Here is an 18,593-nt window from a genome sequence, read left to right on the forward strand (position 1 = left end):
GTCCCGGATTCCTTCTGAAGAAAGTTGCGCTATTCTGTTTCATGCAAGGGGGACCAATTTATCAGCACGGCAGCTAAAAATTTCATTCGGATCTACAAAGTGATAGTTTTATAAGTAACATTAAAAAGAAGATTTAGAGATTCGCTGGGGAATAGAATTATGTAAACATGTTCAAAGACTTGTTTGCTCCCAAACATATGCTTGTTTCTGAGTTTCGTCCACAAAATTGAAGGACTCGAGAGAAAAGCAAAAGGTCTCTTAGTAAACCTTTACAGCATGTACTTTGTATACTAGTTTGTTATTGACCTGTAACTCTTGTAACTTGTAATTTTTTTCTTCATTGCTCTTGTTGTTAAACATACAAAAATTACTGGACATTTGTCATTAAAAAAAAAATAATAATAAAATTTAAAAAAATAAAATTAATAAAAAATAAAATAAAATAAAATATTGGACATTTGTCATATCAAAAAATAAAAATATTAAATAAAATATTCTAAATATACTAAAATTATTGGTTTGTCATATTGAAATAAAATAAAACATTAAAATATTCAATACAATTTTATAGATACACAAAAATAAAACACTGGATTGTTTGATAAGTTGAAAATGAAATAAATAAAATTAAATATTAGAATATTCTATAAAATATTATTTATCAAGCCAATAAAATACTAGACATTTTTCAGGTTTAAAATAAAATAAAAAGACAAAGAATAGAAGACATTTATCATGTTAAAAATAAAACAAAAATATTCAATATAATAAATATACTATACACACACACACACATATATTAGTGCTGTCAAAATGACTGTTAACGCATGCGATTAATTTTTTCCAGTTTAACAGCGTTAGAAATATTTGAATAAAGATAAAATATTAGACATTTGTCACGTTGAAAATGAAATAAAATAAAATATTTGAATATTCTATAAAATATTATTAAGAATAAATTACAGAAAATATTACTGAATATTATAAATTTACACAATCAAAAATACTGCACTTTTGTTCTGTTGAAAATACAATGAAATAAAATAAAATAGATGCTAGACATTTGTGACCCTGGACCACAAAACCAGTCATAAGTCGCTGGGGTATATTTGTAGCAATAGCCAAAAATACATTGTATGGGTCAAAATTTTAGATTTTTCTTTTATGCCAAAAATCATTAGAATATTAAGTAAAGAAAATTAATTTCCTACCATTCAAAACCTAATTTTTGATTAGTAATATGCATTGCTAAGAACTTCCTTTTGACGACTTTAAATGAGATTTTCTCAATATTTCGATTTTTTTTGCACCCTCAGATTCCAGATTTTCAAATAGTTTTATCTCGGCCAAATATTGTCCTATCCTAACAAACAATACATCAATAGAAAGCTTATTTATTTAACTTTCAGCTGATGTATAAATCTCAATTTCAAAAAATTGTCCCTTATGACTGGTTTTGTGGTCCAGGGTCACATTTGTAATGCTGAAAATAAAATAAACATTAAAATGTTTAATAAAATATTATAAATACACTAAATATAACGGAACAGAATTACATAAACAAATCAAAGATGTTGTAAATGCTAAATATAAAGGCACAATTTCCAAAAACGGACTAATCTCTTGTTCTGACCTCACAGTCTGGTCCGACAGCCAGCCGGCATCGCAGTTGTCGTAGCCGTCATCAAAAGTGGCCTGCAGCTGGGCTGGTGTGGCAATATTGGCAGAGTTCTCCAGACAAACTCTTTTGGCATCAGTGAAGGACAGCGCGTAGCGGTCGTGAGGCGCACGGTAGTGAAAGACCACTCCTGTTTGGGAAAAAAAACAGAGTGCATGATGGGAACCATGCATAAACTATGTCCCAAATGAACAGCAATAATAAGTGTTTAACTTAATAAATTAAACAATGCAGGCCCCTTGAAACGCTTTATTTCCTGAATTTCACTTTCATTCCTGTTTTTCCGCCATTCCTCAATCCTATGAGAAAAGCAAAAGACAGGAACACAGTACAAAAGAAGCGAAATCCCAGCACCAGTTCTTTGACCAGTCAGAGGACGGACTTCCAGTCCGATGTACAAAGAAATGAGATTCCTGGGATTGTTTTTGAACTGTCTGTCTGTTATTCCCAGATCACATCGCTTTGGAGTCCCTTTCGTCCTCTACTCTACACTCCACGTCCATAACCTCGGCTGTCGGCTGCCATCCCGGGAGAACGCACAAACATGAAAGGGACAAAGGAAAATCCTCAAAGCTAGGTGGGCCAATTTATGGCGAAACACTTCAGACGATGTCTTACGGGGGAAGATTTCAGTCTCCTGAGCAATGCGGACGTTTCTTACCCAACTGTGGCAGCTACGCGTGACGCCCCACTTCAAAGGGGCACGGGAGGAAGACGTCTCTTTCGGTTTTTATTTCCTTCCATCCTTTTTTTTGGCCTGCTTCTCTTTTTCGCTTCCCATTGGAGTTTAGGACAGACTCGGAGCTTATAAAAAATATTCACTGTCTGTGACAAACATCTGGGGATGAGATATGTGGGACTCTCGTCCACTGAGGGATTGCGAATCTTATTAGAAAAGGGGGTCAGAGTTTCCATATCTCATTTCCCCAAGACATAACTCGGGGAAGGTCAGATTTGTGACCAGTTAGCTAACTGTTTTGTTGAACGTCTGTATCGTTCACATTATGCTTCAGTCTGAAATCCTAGCTACACTTTTTAAGCAATAGTTCACTCAAAAATACAGAAATGTAGCATTACATCTCTTGCTCACCAGTGGATCCTCTGCAGTGAATGGGTGCCGTCAGAATGAGAGTCCAAACGGCTGATAAAAACATCTCAATAATCCACAAAACTCCAAGTCCATCAAATAATGTCTTGTGAAGTTGCGTGTTTGTAATAAAAAAATCCAACAGTAAGGCATTTTAACTTTAAACCATCACTTCTGGCCAAAATACGAGTCCATAATCCATAATAACACCAGTGGGAAAGTCTGTTGTTCTCTCACATCAAAATCCACCAACATATTTGTTTAGAACTGTTTTTGCTTGTAAATGGTGTTTGGTCTGTGCATATTTCTCTCTTGATTCAAATGAGATGACTTTTTCCACTGGAGAAAGCAATATTTTGGACAGGGGACACATATTTTAGCTGGAAGCAACATTTTTATGTTTAAAACAATGATGATGGATTTGTTTATTACAGCTTTTCACTTCACAAGACATTAACTGCTAGACTGGAGTCGTATGGATTACTTGTGGATTATTGTAATGTTTTTATCAGGTGTTTGGACTCTCATTCTGACGGCACCCATTCACTGCAGAGGATCCATTGGTGAGCAAGTAATGTAATGCTACATTTCTCCAAATCTGTTGCGATGAAGAAACAAACTCATCTACATCTTAGATGGCCTGAGGGTGAGTCGATTTGCAGCCATTTTTAATTTTTTGGTGAAGTTTTCCTTTAAAAAACAAGATAAATAAATAAACAACCAAATAAATAAACAGTTTCCAAATGGGGATTTTCGCAGTGATGCCGTAAAAGAACCATTTTTGGTTCCCCAAACGACCTTTCAATCAACAGTTCTCAAACCATTTTTATAGTGAAAAACTGTGAAAAACATTTTATTAATCTAAACCTTTTTCCTGTATAAATAATCTTTAAAGGTTCCATGGATGTTAAAGGTTCTTCATGGAACCAAAAATGCCATTGAAGAACCTTTATTTTTACAGAAATGTTCTATTGCGTTAAACAGTGCAACGTTAGTTTAATTAAATACATAATTATGCAATTAATTTGTCTGAATCTGTGTGCATTTCACATGAATACAGAATTTTAAAAAATGTTTTCTGAGGAGGTTTTACTTAGTAACACAGACTGTGGTCAAATGTGGTTGAACTGCATGTTATTTTTTATTTTAAATATTCCTGTAAATTGTCTTGACTCTTCGTTCCCTTCATTATCCAGTTTGTGTTCAAAAATACGTTGCTGTAACACAATAAGGTGTGAAAGCGTCTAAGGTTGGTGAATGTTTTAATTGGCAATGTTATTGCTATTTCCATAAAAGCTTGTAACAGTAATGGGAATTTTTCATGATACTGGCTGCCAGCATGTTTCAGTGCTTTAATTGCTGAGCTCAAACTAATTAACCATTCAGACGAGCAGAGGAGGAGGTTTCAGTACATGAGTATCCGCATGTATAATATTAATAATGCACTGGCATCTCATAATGCATTTTTTAAGAGTCACTCTCTCTTCAGAGAAGTAAAATTTTGTTCAAAGTTTTGCAATCAGAAATTATGACTTCATCATAATGGTCATAACATTTGTTTCCCTATGCTGTTGGATGCTGTATAGGTTACGTTCACTGAAATCATGTTTATGTTTAACTTCATATTTGATTTCCTACCTATATAAATATTTCAATGCAAATTTTTGTGTGTGTTTTTTATAGATAGTGTTTGTGTTTACTCCTTACAATTATATATATACATGATTTTTAGGTATTTATTTTCTATATTTTTAGATATTTTAATTAAAAAAATATATATTTTTCAGTTTTATTTGTAATTTTTTTTGTGATAGTTTTTATATTATTTTTATTCCTTAACATTATTTTTTATCATGATTAATTATTATTATTTTTAATATGACTATTATTGTTTATTTATTACATTACATTTTACTACAATATTACAATAGCACAATTGCACCGAATTTTGTTAACCTATAATAAACTTAATCTACTTTTGCGCTTAAAAGAATGTCATCGACTTAATTGCTGTGTCACTACTGCAGCACATTTAGCACCCGATTAAACCAGTTTGCTCAGTGAATAAGACGAGTTTTTCGCTCTGAATATCGTGTTGCGTGTAAAAATGTCACGACTGTTTGTTAAATTCGCCCCTTGAACATTTCCACTCCACAGCGTCACACAAACGCAAGCACAGTGCTGCATGTTGGCAGCGAATGATGTCTAACTAACTTCATCAAGGTTTGGGCAGAAATCTGAGCGTGCAAAAAATGTAGCAGCTGTTTGTTCCATGCCTCCGTGGTCTGATGAACTGTAATTACAGCCAGTTTTTCAGATTCAATAATGTATCAAGTCATTCAGCGAGAGCGTTTCACCCAGAGGCCTGCGAAACCACTGAAAGGAGAAGTTAATCGCAATTTGCGCAAAACATAAACAATAAAGTTCACCCCAAAACGGAAATCTTATAAAGTTGTTGTTTCAAACCTGTATGAGTTTCTTTCTTCAGCTGAACACAAAAGATGATATTTTGAAGAACATTTTAACCAAACAATTTTTGGTCCCCATTGACTTCCATAGTATTTTTTTCCCCCCATACTACGGAAGTCAGGGGGGACCATCAACTTTTCAGCTCTTCATAATACCTTCTTTTGTGTTCAACAGAAGAAAGAAACTCATACAGGTTTGGAACAACTATCCCTTTAAGACGAAAGAAGTCAGCAGTAGCTTTATGATGAATCTGATTTCTATAATCACAGCTGCGTGTATTAGCATTCTGCAGTGCGCTACATTACCCGTGACCTGAAGGGGCACTGTATCTTGTTCGTCGTTAATGCCGACCACGACCTCACAGCGGTACATCCCCGAGTCGCTGGATCGCAGGCCTGTCAGCACCAGGCTGGCGTTGTATCGGTTCTCCGGGTATCCCGGCAAGGTCACGCGGCCCTGGAAGGCTTTCTTCACCTTGATTATATTGTCTTTAGCCACCAGAATCGACTGCTGCTTCTGTAGGCCGTCCGGGCCGCGTTGACCCCACAGTTTGGTCCACTTGATGCGAGGGGGTTCGTTCGAAGGACTCGGGCGCAGGGTGAAAACACACGGCAGGAGGGCCGTACCTGACAGAGGCTCCTGAACCCGCTGGTGAGTCACCTTACGCATGTTCACCACTGTATCACAGCTCACCGTGCCTGAGAACAGAGAAAGAAATGACAAAACTGATCAGATTCACGACTAGTCTTGAGCATTTTGTTGAAGTGTATATCATAGTGTCTCAATTTCATTCAGAAGGTTAATTTCCTTCTGATTTCAGTTGTATACAGTAAGGTTTCTCTTCAGCTTATTGTGTTGCTTGAGATGTTTAGGGGTTTTTTATTTGCATGATTTTTTATTTTATTTTGCTATTCTATTTAATTCAGTTTTTTGCTTCCTTTACTGTATTTCCTAATTGTACAGCACTTTGGTACAACATTTGTTGTTTTTAAATGTGCTTTATAAACAGTGTTGGACAAGTTACTCTGAAAATGTAATCAAATTACTGATTACTGATTACTCCTTTTAAAAGTAATCACGTTACTGTTCTGGTTATTTTATTTCAAAAGTAATTAGTAATTAGTTACATTACTAGTTACGTTACTTTTTTCTCCATGAAATTTATGAAATCCCAGCATACACGCTCCCGATAAATATTTGTTATTAACTCTTTCCCCGCCAGCATTTTTTTAAAAAGTTGCCAGCCACCGCCAGCGATTTTGATGATTTTCACTAAAATTTGATGGCCTCCAGAATATGTTGCTGTATGAATATTTGAATATGCAATACACAAAATAAAGATCAGAGCCTCTACTTTTAAACAAAAAAATCAGTTTTATTCTAGCTTAAAGCATTCTTTTTTTATCAACACTTCAATATAGGTAGGTTTCGTAAAAAAAAATATAATGTTAAGCAAAAAGGTGAGAATATCACATTTTTATCAAAATGTACACATGTGTTTTTGCTCGGGAGGTTTTGTACTCGTTCAGAAGGTGTGTAATAGCGCCCCCTAGTGTATAACAGTGAAAACACGAAAAAATGTAAAAACTCGTCTTTGCCGCGCGGGGAAGCGTTGTCTTCTAAAAGACGAGATAACTCGCCAATGGCGGGGAAAGAGTTAAAGCATCAACATTTACAGAACACTTATTTTTAACTAAAGCAAGCGGCTGTGGCGTGCATGGTTTAGTATGGCAGAATGCCAGCAAAGAGCCCTGCATTTATAATCTCACAAATCTCTGTTATAACACAATAAATATATGCATAATGTGCGGGTGTCCCGTGAATCATTTTATTCTCCCGTTATATTTTGAAAATTATAACGCCTTAAATTACTCCGTTACTAAAAAAGTAATCAAATTACAGTAACGCGTTACTAAGTAATGCGTTACTGCCCAACACTGTTTATAAATGAACTTTAACTTGAAATAATCATATCATATTTCAAAATACTGCAAAAAAAAAGAAAAAAAAAGAAAAAAGAATTTACTAATAAAGAGGCTACTACCATTTCTTCTTAAAAATAAAAATATAAATTTTTAATATTACTTGGAATAATATTCAAATGAACTAGGCCTACTTTGTTCAGCCAATATGCAGTATTCAACAGAGCACAAAAGATTTCATTTTACTTACGAGGACTGAACCAGAAGAAATTTTTAGAATTTAAATTAAATTTTTTATTGCTTATTTATCAAATTATGTGAATATATTAGGGCTGTGAAATCGATTAATCACATCCAAAATAAAAGATTGTGTTTACATAATATATGTGCGTGTACTGTATATATTTATGTGTGTGTGTGTGTATATATATATATATAGATACACACACACACACACACACACATGTGTATATTTAAGAAATAGTTACATGTATATATATATATATATATATATATATATATATTCATGTATAACATAAATACACACACATACATGTTCACACATATTATGTAAACTATTATTTTGGATGCGATTAATTGCAATTAGCCGATTTAATAGCCCTACAATATATATATAATTATATTAATTTATTAAATTGAACTATGAAAAAACTATTTTTTTCCATATAATAAAACACTAAATAAATGTATTAATTTTAAACATAACTTGAGTTTACTTGCTGAATGAATATGCAACATGATGACGAATGAACCAGAAGAAACATCTTTTTCTAGACTCAATCCATCAAACTGTGAAATTAAAATGTTTATACAAAATTAAAGCTGCAGTCCGTAAGTTTTGCCTCTTTTGTCGCCATCTCTGTTTGAAAACCTGGAATTGCAGCTGTTAGTGGAATTATCTAGCTTGCATGGGTTGTGAGTCGGCACGGCTCCAGCGCGGATGAATCTAATGTTCTGAAGAGTATGTGTGTGTGTGTGGCAGTCAGTCACCGCATCGGTGTGAATATTGTACTTTGCACTCACAGATTTTAGCCTACGTCTTGGAATATATGACTCAAATAAGAATTTTCACCGTATATTGTCATCTGAACAAGTAACAAGTCTGCCACGTTTGTTCTGACCAACTGAGGAAAAAAGCATTACCATAAATCTCGCTACCAATGGTGATTAAATCTAAAGATCGGTTAGCTCATATCACATCAAACCGTTCAAATTATTATTGTTATACTTTATTCTCAAATTGTTAATGTTAACTACATCACGCCATCAAAATTATACATTTAATTATCCCAGCTGCTGTGAGAAAAGGCTATAAACGATCGGCCACCTGCAGGATCTGCACATGCGATAGCCTATAAGCCGGGACAACTTCTTTATGTTTACAGACGTGACGTAATGACGCAGTGCCATGCTCAAATATCCCGCGAAAACCTACCCGTATCACTCAAATTAGAAAACATTATTATAAGATAACTAAAATAAGGCGATAGTTTTGAACACTGGCTGGTTATGTACTTGCTCAAATATTGATTTCGGATCATTTTTAACCAAAAAAAATTACGGTTGTAAGAGGTTGTGTGTACCATTTAAAATGTTTTTTTTTTTTAATTATTATTACTTTTATTTGGCAGGGATGCATTAAATTGGGCAAAAGTGACATTAAATACTTTTAAATTGTTACTGTTCTCTTGAACTTTCTATTCATCAAAGAATCATGAAAAAATGTAGCATGGTTTACAAAAAAATGGTTTTCAACACTGATAATTAGAAATGTTTCTTGATCACTAAATTAGCATATCAAAATGATTTCTGAAGGATCATGTGACACTGAAGAGTGGAGTAATGATGCTGAAAATTCAGCTTTGCATCACAGCAATAAATTACATTTTAAAATATATTAAAATAAAAAAATGACATTTTTGAAATCACTAAAATTTTAATTTGCAAACATATTTCGCAATATTACTGCTTTTTACTGTATAAAAAAATGCTGTTTTAGTAAGCAGAATTTATTCTTTGAAATACATTAAAAAAACATCTTACTGACTCCAAACTGTTGAATAGTAATGTATAACTTTTAAAGGGGTCATATGATGCGATTTCAAGTTTTCCTTTCTCTTTGGAGTGTTACAAGCTGATTGTGCATAGATAAGATCCCTGAAGTTGCAAAGACTAAAGTCTCAAAACCAAAGAGATATTCTTTATCAAAGTTAAGACTCTGCCACGCCCCCCCCCATATCTACCTCACTATTCTAATATTAAAAAAAGTAGGCAAAATAGGCATTTTTACTGCACACTAGGCAGTATTGACCAGTATTTCATCCCAAACTAAGCCAAGATTAGTACAGTGATACAGATGAAAGTCTTCCAAACTTAAAAATCCCATAATCCTTAAAGAAAATCTGACGACCAAGAACAAACAGCCCTGTTTGTAGTTCAGTCATCGATTGTGAGGCAAAATACAAAGATAAGTTAGGATTTGTGGCATTCGAGAGAAACAGAGAACGTTTTTTGCTAAAAATCAATATTAAAACATTATACAATAGTGAAGAATTTATCATTTATACTGCATTTACAATGTGATTTATAAATTCGGCAAACCCTTCCAACAGTAACCGCACAGGCAAATGGAGTTATTTCACTGGTAATAATCCCGTTTGCCTCAGAGGTAAAATAAATAAATAATTAAATGAAAAAATAAAAATCAATAGGTGGCATGAGCAAAAAGGGGGGTTGATGCATACACTCACTTCAGCAGTTCATTCTCATCTCCAAGTGAAACACAATTCCTATTATGTACAGTTGCATTATAGTTTCTCACAATGCGCTGGACGGCCGCTCGTCATTCTCACTTGCATATGGGGAGGTGAGAATGTAATTGCTGCAAGACGGATTGAATGAATGACACGAGGTAAGACGGAGGAAGAGAGGCCGCTGACTATTCAGAGTTTATCTCACCATGGGTCCATGTAAACCATGTAGGGTCCATGTAAACGCAGCTAGTGAAGTCACAGTACAGCCATGAAAAACTCATTTCTATTAAAAAAAAGCATGAAAAATGTTGCAGAGGCTGTGCTTCAAGGAAACTCATATTAATATAGTTTCATGTGGAGCTTTTGTATATATATATACAGTATATCAGGGATGATTACGATGCAGCGCGATCCGATTTCGATTCGATTCGATTCAACACAATGCGATTCAATACAATATGATGCAATGGAGAAAATATGATCACTTTTAATGCCTCGAGGCCTGTTTCATAAAACAAGTTAACCAAATAAGCCAGGCTTATTTCAGTTAGTCTGACTCATTGTCAAATGATTTAAAATAAAAGTTTTTGTTTACATAATATATGTATGGGAACTGTGTATATTTATTATGTATATATAAATACAAACACATGCATGTATATATTTAAGAAAAATATGTTATGTTTATATATTAACTATATTTATATATAATATAAAATATAATAATATAGATATATAAATGTATATACATGTAAATATTTTCAAAATATATACTGAATGTGTGTGTATTTATATATACATAATAAATAAACACAGTACCCATACATATATTATGTAAACAAAAACTTTTATTTTGGATGTGATTAATCGCGATTAATCGTTTGACAGCACGAATATATATATATATCCTATGCTCTCAGCCAGCTTTACATCTCTTCCATCCTACATGCTGAAAGTTTATTTGCCCAAGAGTCTCATGTGGTTTTGGTGAGACTTGCAGCGCCACACAAATAAATTGCCCTGTGCTCCCTTGTTTGCAAAATCTGCTGTTCAGCTCCAGGCTGCTTTTAAAAACACAACTGCACTAATATTCACACTTTAAATGATCAAATTGGAAGCCTTTAACCCCAATTTATTATAGTTTTATAGTTTCTTTATATATGTATGGGGCCTAAACAGCTAAATCCTGCTAAATGGGAAAGCAAACAGCATCATCACACTCTAAACAGCTGTTACGCTGCATATTTACAGTAAGTATGATGGTATAAATTCATCTAGGATGACATTTAGCTAAAGCATGAGGGATCCTCTGTAATGGGCAGCGGACATTTGCAGTGAGTAATAGCGAGTATCTTGGTGGAGATGGTGGTGGCCCACTCGTCCAGAGGGAACAGCACTTATCCTCTGTCCCCACAGAAATGGACTTTACACAGGTGAAACCGCTGGCCAGCGAGTGCTTGACAACATCAATGCAAGGGGTAAATGGACTTGCAATTTTCTCGTTGAATCACGGCACACATCTTCACAAACATGTCACGAAGCGAATCGCTTAGCTGAGAGGAAAGATTCGATTTGAGAGTGGTGTGATGAGGGCCCTGAATCAGCCGTGCTGGTCAACCAAACGTCCTGTGCTATTTACTGAGGTGAAAGACAGCATGCAAGACTGCATGGAAATATATTTGATATTACGCATATGATTTGTGCAATGAATGAATGGCGCAGACACGCTGTTTCGTTTATTACATATCAGCCTCAGCTCTTTCACTGTATGACGTTATGAACACACGAACATCACCTCCGGAGCTGCTCTGAGAGACCCTTTATTAGCATGTTACCATTTAATTTGAGAAAAACTACCGTTATTTCATATACAAAGAAGCTGAAAATTCTTCACAGCGACCCGTCAAAATAAAAGCTTGGTTTAATGTGAAGAAATTGTGACAGAGATATATTACTATTGTACAGCAGAATGTAAGACTCAATGTAATAATATTAATACTAGTACTACTACTACTCAGGGGTGCCGCTATGTGTTCTGGGCCCCCTGATCAGTATATTGACTCGGACCTACCGTTATTTCATATACACAGAAGCTGAAAATTCTTCACAGCGACCCGTCAAAATAAAAGTTTGGTTTAATGTGAAGAAATTGTGACAGAGATATATTACTATTGTACAGCAGAATGTAAGACTCAATGTAATAATATTAATACTAGTACTACTACTACTCAGGGGTGCCGCTATCTGGGCCCCCTGATCAGTATATTGACTCGGACCCCCCGCGATCGCGTTCTGGGGGGGTGGGGTCTGTCCCCTCTATAAAAATTGCATTCCGGTCCCCCTCTCCCTCATCGGGCCCTTAGAATTGTCCTAACCTTCTCCCTGTTACGGCGCCCCTGCTACTACTACTACTACTAACAATTAGAAATATTATTCAAACTTTATTTTTAAAGGAATAATCACAATTTTTCTTCCATGTTTTAATTTTAACAGTAAATCTCTGTTGTGCAGCACTTAGTTTGCCAAAAACTTAAAGGGTTTAATTTTCATTTGATTAAAGGAGAAATGAAACTCATGTTTTATGTCATCATTTGATTATCAGAAAAATTAAGAAAAACATTTAATAGGGCCTCTATTATTGTTTAAGAAAGGGCCATATAAAAATAAGAATATACAGTTATGTGGCTCTTAATTTATTTTTATTAATTCACCATTTGTAAACTGATATTCACTGTTCATTTTTAGAAATATCAGTAGCATCTGTATTAAATACATATTCATTTTGGATTGAATAAAAAAAATGAGAATCGAATTAAGAATCGAATCAAATCAAATTGAGAGCTTGCGAATCAGAATCGAATCAAATCGGAATCTATACCCCGCCCAAACAAACAAATAAATAAATAAATAAAAATCGCAAAATATCTAAATATAATAATAATATTTTTTAATATTAGTATATTTTATATACAATAAAAATATATATGCAATAAATATATACATCTTAAATATTCAGCAATGTATAGTGTAGTACTTATAACAACAACAATACCAAAAATGACAACAACAATAATGAATACTATAGTATAAATTGTCAAATGTTTAAGATGTATTTATATTATTATTTTTAATATCATATTTTTTGATAAAACGGAAAAAATGCAAAAATATATGCATCTTAAATATCTGAGTGTATAGTGTAATATATATAAAAAATAAAAATAATAATAATAATAATGTTGTTGTTGTTGTTATTATACATAATTTTCTGTTTTCTATTCTCTCTTCCCTATTTATCATACTTATTATATATAATATGTAATGCACATGATGAAATGAACATTAAATATATTAATATATTTACAAAATAATACAAATATATATTATATTATATTATTACACTATAAACTACCGTTTTTTTTTTTTTTAATGACTTTTGTTTGCCTGTGATTGAGGAGCAGCAGGACAACTGAAATCACTAAATTATAAATGATAATGTATTTGCTCAGGAGGGGGTTCGACTCCTCTCCAGTCCTTCCGCTGGATCTCATCTCAAAGCTCACGCTTTTCTTCCTTTCTGTCCTCCAGGTCCAGGGAAGGATTGCTCACGATAAGGGGAAGGCTCTGAATTACCTTCCTGCTGCCCGAATTCATGCTTGAGGAGAACATAAGCAGCGAGACTGCAGAGCATGACGTTGTTTCCCCAGGCCCTCAATGCCCACACTCAAATGCTTCTAATTGCATTGATGCGCGTTTTGCAGCCACATTTAAACAGGTATGTAGTAAATTAGGCCACTCTCCGGATACAGTTGCACCAACCATGTGAAAAATTGTTTCGTCTGTAATGCTTTGTGTGCAAGCGTGATCTAATTTGCCACATTAAATAAACAGAAATCAAATGCAGATACCTCCTTAAAAACCAAATTACGCCTCGGAGTCAAGGAATAAAAAATTGCTTCGATCCCACATGGGTAAATAATGAATGTAAGAAGCATAGCGAAATATACCAAATCTGCATTTAGATAGAAATGTTTTTACAAGCATAACCCCCTGGAGATCGGTCTTTTGTTTGAAATTCTGCCGTTGTTTTTAATCTTTCCTCGTCGGTCTGAGGTCGAGCCAAAAAGAAGGTAAAATGCAGAGGGTTATAAGGCCAACGACTAGTGAAAAATACAGCGACTGCTTGATGTATTGTGACTATTTGCCGTCGTCTTTGAACACCTGAAATGCATTAAGTGCTGTCAGAAGCCTTTATCAATCCACAACAGGAAACACAAAGCAACAGCGCTCGAACGCATCTCTTACACGGACCTTTTTTTCCGTCTCTCTTTCTTTTTCTGCAGGCTAATGTAATTGGCTGCTTGCTGACAGTGGCCCCATTGTCTTCAATTACCCAGCAGCCACCGAATGACTGATCGATTGCGGGCCGGGGTTATGCTGACGAGCCGTGCTTTCTGGAGTTATTTCATTCATTCGTTTCAACGGCGATATTTGAGGGATTTTATGAAGTAATGGGCCTTTTATTACCACGCCGACCGAAAGGAACACCGCAATTAATGATGGTAAAACATAATAAAGTTGGGGGTGGGATAAAATGAAAATAAAACATGAGCCTGATACTGTCAAGTGAAAAAGCCAACTACTTTCTTCACACAACCTTCGTCTTAACAGTGACGTTATTCGGTGGTGTTTATGTGAGCTTCCTTAAACATGCTTTAATGTTTGCTGCAGCAGCCGATATACAAAGTTAACAGCCGACACAATGATGAATCTGAAAGTGTGCTGTGATCTCTCTTCATTGTAGTGAGTGAGCGGTCGCCAAATATTTACAGGCATACAAGGCCAAAACCACTTTTTTTTGCTGCATATATCCTATGTGTACAATAATAATAAAAAAGAGACTAAGAACAAAATATTTACTTATTTTACTATTTAATTTAGGTAATTAAACAATAAAATAAAGAATGTATTATTATTTAATGAATTATTTGAAGAAGAACAATCAACTTGTGTATCACAATCTCTCTTTAGTGAAGAGTGTGAGCAGTGGGCAAATATTTATTGTTAAACATTAATAAAAAAAATTGTTTACATACACTAATGTGTATAATAATAATAATAATAATAATAATAATTATCAGTTAATAATATAAAATAATATCAATTTATTATAATGATTATTATTATCATCAATAATAATAATAATAATAATTGTTGTTATTATTAAATAATAAAATAAATGAATTCAGAGTCAGTATTTTCCCCCTGTTCTTTCCTTCAGTTACTCAACCACTGGCCTAGACTATCCCACGGCGTCTAATTGTGTACAAGCGCTCGCAATGCACGCGCCCACTGAGCTCGAAACAATCATGTGTCTACATATCCAAAGCGTTAGTGACAAACTCACGGAAACGTGCGCGGCAGGAGCCAGTAGCCCCGGGGCAAATCTACATATTCGTCATTTCCACCAAATAAGGACTGTTTATTTGATTCGCACTCTTAAGTGGGGCTTCCAATGATGTCTTTCATCCTCCTCCATCACGGACACGGCCGCCTCCAAAACCGTGTTTGAGAAGTGGAATCATTGGATTAAAAGTGAACAGGTGTGCTAATATGGTGGCAAATGCACGCGGGCCGTCCTAATGACATTCCCTTTCTGAAAGCGTCTCGCATGAGATGCTCTCCCCCGGAAACCCCCCAGAGGTTCTCGCCATATTCACCGCGCAATGAATATTAACCGAGCCCAGGGTGTCTGAGCTCAATATCTCCTGTCTTCCTTCCTGCCTCTTGCTCAAATACACGCACATACATAAAGATACTCTGAGTCCAGAGGCTTGACTACATTTCCTGCTCTCTGCTAGGTAATGGCACATTTATTTAGCGTGATACGGGGATGCAACTCAACCCAAGTCCCATAAACTGGGGCCACATAAACTGGAGCAGCAGCTGCGTGACTTATGCATGGCTAAATATTTGAGTGTTGTAACATTAAAATTAGTTGGCACTAGTAATGTTTAAACTAATTATTTATGGAAATAGCAGACTGATTGAATACTGTGCATCTATAAACTCATTTTTGTGACAATTAAATCCCTTTGGGCATAAAGTACATTGATTATGTTGGCATTTTACATTTTAAGAGAAAGAACATGAAAGACAAATGGCTCAGTGGCTTACAAGCACAAAGACAAGCCAAACTGTGTCAGGGTAAATAAATAAATAAATCTTTATCAAATTAAATTATTTAAAAATCAATGTAAAAAAAACTTTCCCCTTTGTAAGTGTTTAACACTAAATAACTAAATAAATAAAAACTAATCATCAAATCTTTATTGAATTAAATTATAAAGACATTTTTAAAAACGTTCACATTTGCCCTGTGTTTTAATGCTAAATAAATAAATAAATATCAAATTTTCCTATTTTCCAATTTGTTGCATTAGTATTTTTAATTGCATTATGTATGAGCAAATGGCTTTCAAACACAAAAAAACAAAACCAATCTAAACTAGGCACTTTCATACTTGCGTCGCCCGGTGTCGGGGATTAAATTAAATTAAATTAAATTAAATTAAATTAAATTAAATTAATTTATTATATGTATGTTAAAAAGTAAATATAAACTAATTGTTGAATTTTCAACTTTATTGTATTAATGTATTTCTCCTGACTAATCTCAGATAGTTCCTCAATAGTTTCGCATGAAAATACACCAAATAAATAAATAAATAAAATGTTAAATGTCATTTTATATTAATATTAAAAATGAAATATACAATGTTTTTTTATATGTTTTCAACTGAATAATCTCAGGTACAGTTTCTCAATAGTTATTACTTTCATATTAAAATGCACCACTTAGACTACAATATTTTTTCATAAACTAAACTAAACTAAAATAGATTTATGTTAAATTCAATGAAAAATAGAACAAATGTTGCAAACTAGCTAGCCACTTGTAAAGTTGACCCTTGCAACATTGCCCTGGTTGATAGATGAGGAAAGCAGGGATTCTGCAAAAAAAAATATTTAACACTCATGCCGACAAAGTGTCCTTATTTACACCACGGGCGTCTCATGAGAGCGGATTCGATGGAGAGCGAAGCTAAGAGGGCGAAGAAATCTTCATGCAGATTATGCGCAGCCTGTCTCGCTCATCGCAGCTGAAGCTAAAAAAGAAATGCGCGTGTGGTTCTCAAGTGCCAGACCCGACTCCAAGCAACTGGTGCAGATGGCAGCAAGCGGGTCAGTGACCGAGAGAATCCGCGGCCCGGCCTGCAACCCTGCAAGTGCCCGATAAGAACCCGGTGTCGTCTGAAATCAGAAGAGGCCAGTCTGTGAAACAGTGCATGCAACCAAAAGTTCTGACTTGGGACCTGGTTTTGCATGGTGAAGCGCAAAGCGTTTTCATCTACAAAAGGCTTTTGACGGAGTAGGATTCAGTCGGCACAAGCTATGCGTCAGCGTCTTCCTTTTTCACGGCACGTGGGCACGTATCACCGCCGCTGAGAGCCGTTGCAGGCATTAGAGTGAGTGATGACAAGTCTTTAGGTGGCAATGTGAGGAAATGAGGCTTTCTGCAGATGAAAGTGTTCCTCGCGCACTCTCTATTTACTGCAGATGGAAGCAGCGGAGGGCGGAATCCAGCCGAGGGGGATTTATCAGCGATGTCCAAAAAGGCTCATCAGTGTCTGGTCAGGGAAAGGTGTGCAACGGTAATTACCACAAGATGAAAAGATGAGAGAAAACCTGTTTAAAGGGATGGTTCCCCAAAAAATGAAAATTCTGGCATCATTTACTCACCTCGTTCCAAACTTGTATGACTTACTTTTTTCAGTGGAACACAAAATAATGCAAAACAAGAGTGTTTTGAACTTTTTGTGCATCCATTGAAAGTCAATGGGGTCCACAAAAAAAAGGTCACCGTTGAGTTTCACAGCTAGACAGGCAGAACAACAGATAGACAGACAAAAAGACAGACAGATTGATAGGCAGACAAAAAGACAGACAGAACGATAGACAGAAAAAAAAGACAGACAGATCTATAGACAGAACAAAAGATAGATAGATCTATAGACAGAACAAAAGATAGACAGAATGACAGACAGCCAGAACAACAGTTATATTTTTAGAGAACTTTTTGTGCATCCAATGAAAGTCAATTGGGTCCAAACAAAACATCTGGTCCCCATTGACTTTCACTGTATGGACAAAGAGAAACATTTTTGTTTGACAAAAGAAATGAACAACATGAAGGTGAATAAATGAAGACAGAATTGTAATTTTAAGCTTTTTCACATGCTTTAAAATACAGGTTCCAGAATAGGGTTTTTACAGCAATGCCATAGAACAGGGGTAGGCAACGTCGGTCCTGGAGTGACGATGTCCTGCAGAGTTTAGCTCTAACCCTAATCAAACACACCTGAACAAGCTAATTAAGGTCTTCAGGATTACTAAGGCTACAGGCAGGTGAGGTTTTTCTCAGGGTTGGAGCTAAACTCTGCAGGACATCGGCACTCCAGGACCGATGTTGCCTACCCCTGCCATAGAAGAACCATTTTGGGTTCCCGAAAGAACCTTTCAATGAACAGTTCTTAAAATAACCATTTTAATACATTGTAATAATCTAAAGAACCTTTTGTGCAATGGAAATGTTCCATGGA

The 18,593-nt window shown here is 35.1% G+C and overlaps 1 protein-coding gene across 1 annotated transcript in view; it reads right to left on the bottom strand.

Annotated features, from left to right (window-relative positions):
* Positions 1-18,593, bottom strand: part of LOC107728538 (neurocan core protein-like) — a 141,822-nt gene that overhangs the window by 74,388 nt on the left and 48,841 nt on the right. The window contains exons 3-4 of the mRNA XM_016538743.1: positions 5,540-5,932; positions 1,634-1,808 (exon numbers count right to left, since the gene is read on the bottom strand). Coding sequence (XP_016394229.1) covers positions 1,634-1,808; positions 5,540-5,932 — 568 coding nt within the window. The remainder of the gene's footprint in view (positions 1-1,633; positions 1,809-5,539; positions 5,933-18,593) is intronic.

This window comes from Sinocyclocheilus rhinocerous, unplaced genomic scaffold (assembly GCF_001515625.1).
Source record: "Sinocyclocheilus rhinocerous isolate Xijiao unplaced genomic scaffold, SAMN03320098_v1.1 scaffold1238, whole genome shotgun sequence".
Lineage (NCBI taxonomy): Eukaryota > Metazoa > Chordata > Actinopteri > Cypriniformes > Cyprinidae > Sinocyclocheilus > Sinocyclocheilus rhinocerous.